This window comes from Echinops telfairi, unplaced genomic scaffold (genome assembly GCF_000313985.2).
Source record: "Echinops telfairi isolate 266 unplaced genomic scaffold, ASM31398v2 ScPeMD7_6;HRSCAF=24_1, whole genome shotgun sequence".
NCBI classification, from domain to species: domain Eukaryota; kingdom Metazoa; phylum Chordata; class Mammalia; order Afrosoricida; family Tenrecidae; genus Echinops; species Echinops telfairi.
Genome location: NW_022103903.1, coordinates 10611812 through 10618243, shown reverse-complemented (window position 1 = coordinate 10618243; position 6432 = coordinate 10611812). Strand labels below are relative to the sequence as shown.

General features: G+C 34.6%; 1 protein-coding gene across 2 annotated transcripts in view; it reads right to left on the bottom strand.

Annotated features, from left to right (window-relative positions):
• Positions 1 to 1573: 1573 nt before the first annotated feature.
• The window catches only part of CHMP2B (charged multivesicular body protein 2B), a 34901-nt gene continuing 30042 nt past the window's right edge, over positions 1574 to 6432 (bottom strand). For both annotated transcript variants that reach the window (XM_004706429.4, XM_045286257.1), the window contains exons 4-6: positions 5190 to 5292; positions 2271 to 2377; positions 1574 to 2069 (exon numbers count right to left, since the gene is read on the bottom strand). In XM_004706429.4, the coding sequence (XP_004706486.1) occupies positions 1959 to 2069; positions 2271 to 2377; positions 5190 to 5292 (321 nt within the window). In that variant the 3' untranslated portion in view covers positions 1574 to 1958. The remainder of the gene's footprint in view (positions 2070 to 2270; positions 2378 to 5189; positions 5293 to 6432) is intronic.

Sequence of the window (6432 nt, the reverse complement as noted above, 5' to 3'; positions counted from 1 at the left end):
CAAAACTAAAATAAAACACATGTCAAAATAATTTTAAAAAGCATAGCAGCAATAAAGTTTTATTGGGATCTTTTTAACAAAATAATTTGTAAAAACAAAATCCCCCACAAGTAAACAGGAAAGAAAATAACGTTAGTTGGCACCTCTGTATTCATCCAAGAATCAAACACTCTTCTGGGTTAATAGTCCATAATACAGTTAGACTTTTCACACCATTAATATTCAGGGAAACCTAATTTCTGAAAAGTATAAATGGCCTATGAATGATAAATTATATAATTTAGCTTTTCATTTCTCCTGCCAATCCTTACTATCATATGTATCCTTATCCTTATACTGATTTACTGTTTATCAACATTATTTCAAATGTCAATCACCCCAAATCAACTAGGTTTCATTTTAGTTGCTCTGCATTTTTATGTGGTATTAGTATTACAAAGTTATTTTTCAAGATTGTTTTTGACTAATCTTCTATTTTGTGTCTTAAGTTATCACTCTCTTTATACACATTTCACACCAATGAAACTTTAAAATATATTACTAATACATTTCACACCAAAGGATAAGACTTTAGAGACTATGATAAGGACAGAGTGGAGGAAGGGACAGAAAGCATGGAGGGAAAGTGAGGGAAAAAGAACCGCATAACCTCCAATATGGGATACTGTAACTGATTTCATTTGATGAGGGGGCGGTACAAGGAGAGAATATGTTTCTCTCTATAAGCATTATATTCCACAAACAAAAAGGGGAAACTATACGTAATGAAAAAAAAATAAAGTGAAATTTTGAGAGAAGGATCACAGTCTTCAATATTAATGCATTAATTCACAGATCTGAGGTGTTTAATACACTCCAAATGGTAGTGTATTCCAAGGGGGGAAAATGTTCGCTTCTATTTTTAAATTTAAGTTGGGTGCAGTTGTAGTGCTAGCAATTAAGTGGTGCTGATGAATTCATTCTAGAGGGTTCAATATACACATTTATTATTATACACAGTTCAATATAACAGCTAAAAATTATGCAGATTAAATTATAACTTACTTGGTGAAAATTTTAATTCTTGGGAGAAAGACCAAAATATGCTTCATTAATATTATTAAATTATCAATTCAGTGTTTTGGAGTTTTCTAGCTATTGCCAATTTATTTTTATGACTGTTACAAGTAAGAGCCTTAATTTTTGTAAGAGGCCTCAAATTTGATTTAAAATATAAATTTTTTCTAAGAGTTGAAATAATTTACAGATACACACAATATGCTTGTGCTATTTAAGGCAAGTGCCAAGCACATTTTAAAAGGTAATAAACTTACCAAATAGAATGTTCTCCCAAAGGAAAGAAAATCACTTTTTTCCCCAAAAACAGATGTTTAAATAGCACTTTACTTTTAGAGCATTTAAAAATACTTTGGAACTATTGCTTGGGAAACTAATTAGCTATGTAAACTTTTACCTAAAGTGTAATAAAATGTTTTAAAATGAAAAAAAAGAACAATGCCAAAAGGGAAAAAAGGGAGGTTAATCGCCTACACTCATAACACATAATTACAAAGGACAAGTTACACATACAGCATTAATGATATACTTTTAATATTTTTACAAGTCTTTTTAAGTTGGTGCCCAATGGCAATTAACAAGATTTTTTGTCCATTGTAGAAAGACTTAGAACATAAACTGGCACTAAGTAAGGAGTACAATTTCTCAGGTTGTGCAGAAAAAATGTCAACTTTTTACACATCATCACTCCTATATAGTTAGAATTAAAATCCAAACTGTTCCCATTTTTGCGTCATTGTCATTCTTTGGCAAAAGATACAAAATAGCCATGGATTAGGAAACAACTGTTCACTCATGGTCTTAAGTTTTGCAAAATAAACTTGTTTTGTAAAAAGAATCTGCACTGTGCCTGGTTTATATTAAATAATATTCAATAAGCAAAAATGTGACGATTCTGTGGTCTAATCTACTCCTAAAGCTTTGAGTTGCCTTTCAATTTCTTCATCAGAGATTGTTGCCTTTGAAGTAGAGGCGGATGGTAAACTCCGGGCCGCTGACGGAGCTTTGGCCATCTACGGGAGAGAGACAAGAAGAGAGGTAAACAAGATGCATTCTCAAACACAGGGAGTAAAACATGCTGTGAACCGGGGTCCAGGGCACTCATGACAACAGCGCAGGATGTCCTATTCGTGGTTTAATCTATTCAGTATGCAACGGTAATTTAGAGCAATTCATTGACAAAAAGGGTGGAAACAAAGCAAAGATGTCCATACCTTTCCAGAGATTTCAATTCCAATTTCATCAAGAACTTGATTCACAATATCTTGGCTTTCTTCTTCATCATCAGAGCCATCAAAGATGTCATCGAGTGTATCATTGACTTGGAGAGAAAACAAAGGCTTACTTTTAAATGGTTTTCGGTTTATAATGAAATATGCATATATATATATATATTTCTATTTTATATACTGGTATATAGTCCCCAACCCAAACCTACTACCACCAAGTCAATTCAACCTACAGTCTGACCCTACAGGACAGAGTAGAACCATTCCTTGGAATTTCTGAAATTATAAATCTTTTTAGTAGACGGTATCATCTTTCTCCCATAGAGTGGCTGGTAATTTGAACTACTAACCTTGCAGATGGTCCAATGCTTACCCCATATTATTATCCAGGTGCCTTTTATAGAGTCAAACAAACCAAAAAAGAAACAAACTCACAATTCTGACTCATAGAGACCCTGTGATAGGACAGGGTAGAACTGCCCCGTGGATTTCCGAGACTTTTAGTCTGTATAGGAACAAAGTCTCATCTTTGTCCCACAGGACAGCTGGTGGTTCCGAACTACCGACTTTCAGTTAGCAGCCCAATGTGTAAGCCGCTACGCTAGCGCAGAATGGTACATTAAGTGAGCCAACAAACTAGAACGTCACTTGCACATTGCAACAAATACATTTTGAGGCAAAAAAATTTGATATGATGTTGAGAATCTCAACATAAATTGTTTTATAGTAATATGAACCTACTCGGATTTTTAAAAGCTCACATTTAAAAACCAGTAACCTTGTCATCAGCACAAGCTTAAAGTTTAAAAAACTGACTGAAAAACTCTCATCCAATGAGCTCATAAGCTGTTAAATTTGACAAAGGAGAATTTATAGGAATTAAATATTGTATTCATATTTGGAGGCAACTTAGTGTTTTTATACCTATATTCTGATTTTCAACCTTCTTAAATTCAAGATATAGAAAATATATTCTAACAAACTCTCAGTACCTTATCAAACTTCTCCAATTAAGAATTACTGTATATACAAGTGTGTAAACTGAATTTTTCAGCACATTTTTAATGCAGTTTTAGGGGTAAAATTAAGTGCCTTGGCTGATATTCAGGTCAGTGTATACGCGAGTATGTACAGTATAGCCAACTTAACCTGCCAATAACCAATAACTAATATTATTTCAGATTCATTTGAAAAACATTAAAATGCAAAAAGATCCACAATATATGTTTTGTTTTTTAATTTGGTGACTCTCTTTTTATTATGAATCATTTTATTGGGGAGCTCTTACAGATAACAATCCATAATTCAACTGTATCAAGCACACTTGTACATATTTTACCATCGTTTCCCAAACATTTTCTTTCTATTTGAACCTCTGTTATCAGTTCCTTTTTCCCCTCCCTCCCCCATCTTTCCACTCTCGTGAGTGAATCCTTGATCAATTATATATTGTTATTTTGTATCTTATACTGCCCGTTGTCTCCCCTGGGGTGGTGGTGGTGGTGGTTATATATCCACCCTGTGATCACTGTGATCAGTTTCCCCTTTCTCCCCCTTACCCATCTCCACGGAATCACTACTCCCACTATTTTCCTGAGGGGGTTAGCTGTCCTGCATGCCAAGTATCAAGAGCTCTTATCTGTACCAATGTACACACTCTGGTCTAGCCGAGTTTGGAAGGTTGAACTGGGTCATGATAGTTGGGGGGGCGGGGAATGCATTCAGGAGCTAGAAGAATGTTGTGTGTTTCCTCGCTGCTACACAGGCTTATTGATTTTCTTCATTACAAGTTAAGGGTAAAGTTAATTCAACTGATAGAACCTGCTCACATACCTGTGGTATCATCAAAAAATACATTAGCATGTTAGATATTATGTTCACTCTATTCGTCACAATTCTCTAAGTTTTAAAATCTCATGAATATTTCAAGTCTTATAAAAACAACAACACCCAATAGGGTCAAAGAAAAAATTAAAGTATAAGACCCATAGCTGTTTAAAGCTAGGCCTACAGTATCATTGGACCCTAAAAAGAAATAATACAAGACAAACAGAGTTTAACAATCCTGAACATATAGTTGGATACAATTTTATACTCTGGTCAGAATGCTGCTGAACTAAAATACACTGGACTAAACTAACATATCCCATATAGTTTTACGACAATTACAAAATGACTTCACAAAAAATGATGTCAGTTTTTGACACATATAAAATTAATTCATTGACTAAAGTGTGGTGAAAGCTCATTCCTCCACTGCTGATGAAAGAGAAAAGTTGGTCTTGTTGGGCGGTATGAATCAAAAGCCTTTGTGTATAGCATGGGAAAAGATAAGAAATACATAAGCATAACAGTAATGACATATGGGTGGTGTGAGGATAAATTATTTTTACATGCCTTGTTTCTCTGTATCCTCCATATTTCCACCCAAAAAAGAGAATTAAAATTATATTTTAAATTTTGAAATGAATTAGGGAGAAAGGATAAAAAAAAACGTCCCACTGCCCTCTACCTCTCAAACAAGCAGATCTTTCATAACGTGAAAGAAGCAACATGACTCTAAAACAACCCAATTTACCCCACGAGGAGTCACGCTGCTCAAAATCCCATTTTGGTCTACCAATCAGAACAATAAAACCACTGGGGCCAGTATGTTGTAGAAATATTACATACTTTATCATTTTCCTTCAGTTAAATATCAATACATTTTTAGCCTCATACTCTGACAATTTCAAAATGCACTGAAGGTAGAATTTAAATGTCTATCCATAAAGGTGCCGTGTGTCATTTACTTTCTCATCATGTGTGCCTTCACGAATGAGCACATGAGGTTGCTGGTAAATAGACGTGGCTAATTCAAAGATGAGAAAACTGCGAATTTCATTACCACTTTATTACACTTACTCATTTCTTCAGTCATTTCCATTTTCATGTTTTCCTTCTGGAAATTCTGCATGGTTTGTAAAGTCTTCTGCGGATCCATCTTCTTGTTAACAGCCTGCATTGTCTTTAAAGAGACGAAGGGTTTGTGTTAGCTAGATAGTTCTAAAAATTTATTATGGGATATGTTCAAAGGGAGTGTATCAGAGACAAGTTTGAAAGAGGTGCATCCTGACATCATAAAACATAAGATTTTAAAATATTCTAGAAAAACTGTAGTACTCATTTGGAAACCATCTGCTTAACAGCTATATGATAAAGACCAGTGTGAACAATCTGCTCAGAACACTAGGCAGAAAATCATGTAATTAAAACAATCAACATAAAAAAGTCCATTACAATATAAATGGTAAAATTAAATTTACTTATTTAGTAGCCAGTAGACTTCTAAAAATATCCACATTTCAAAAAGGACAGAGGACATACTGGCATACATACTAATCAGTGCATTTTAAAGCAGTTTAAAAATGAAAAAAAAAAGGTTACAAAATCATATGGGTAGAGAATAGCTATATTATATATACACAATTCTCATTTTTCCAAAAAAAATTTGGGAGTTAAGACATCTATTATATCATTCCATTGTTCAATCACGTCACAGAGATTTATACAACCGCTCCCACAATCAGTTTTCAAATATTCTTTTTCTTCTTGAACTCCTTGATGTCTCCCTTTTACACCCAATACTGTACCCCCCACCCCAAAACCCTTATTCCACTTGGTCCTTACAGGTTCATCAATCCTGGGTTTCATATATGGAAACCCAGGAAAACATGTAACACTACTTCATGAGGGTGACCTCTAATAACATAACATCTCTGAAGAGAGAAAAAAAAGAAAGAAAATCTTGTAAACCAGATGAGGTCTAGTGTGCATCAGAGGGGGATCAACTGACAAGGTTTTAACTGTTCAAGTCAGATGTGTGCCTTGGACCTTCTATACTCCTCTCTCCAGTGCACTCTGTTTAGTCACCACTCTCCTTCCATCCCTCAATTGTGGACAGAGGGCGTTCACTAGAGGCTTGTTTCCTATACAGTTCCCCAAAACAAATCTTGGGCTTCCACTGTCATCTCTAGCCTTCTGCAAACTGCATTCTCATAATTTAGGCTCTGATATTAATCCCTTCTTTGACTTTGCATTATATGATTTATAAACCTTCAGTCAGCGATGTTGGTGTGCTCATTCCATATAGACATAGTTGACATCT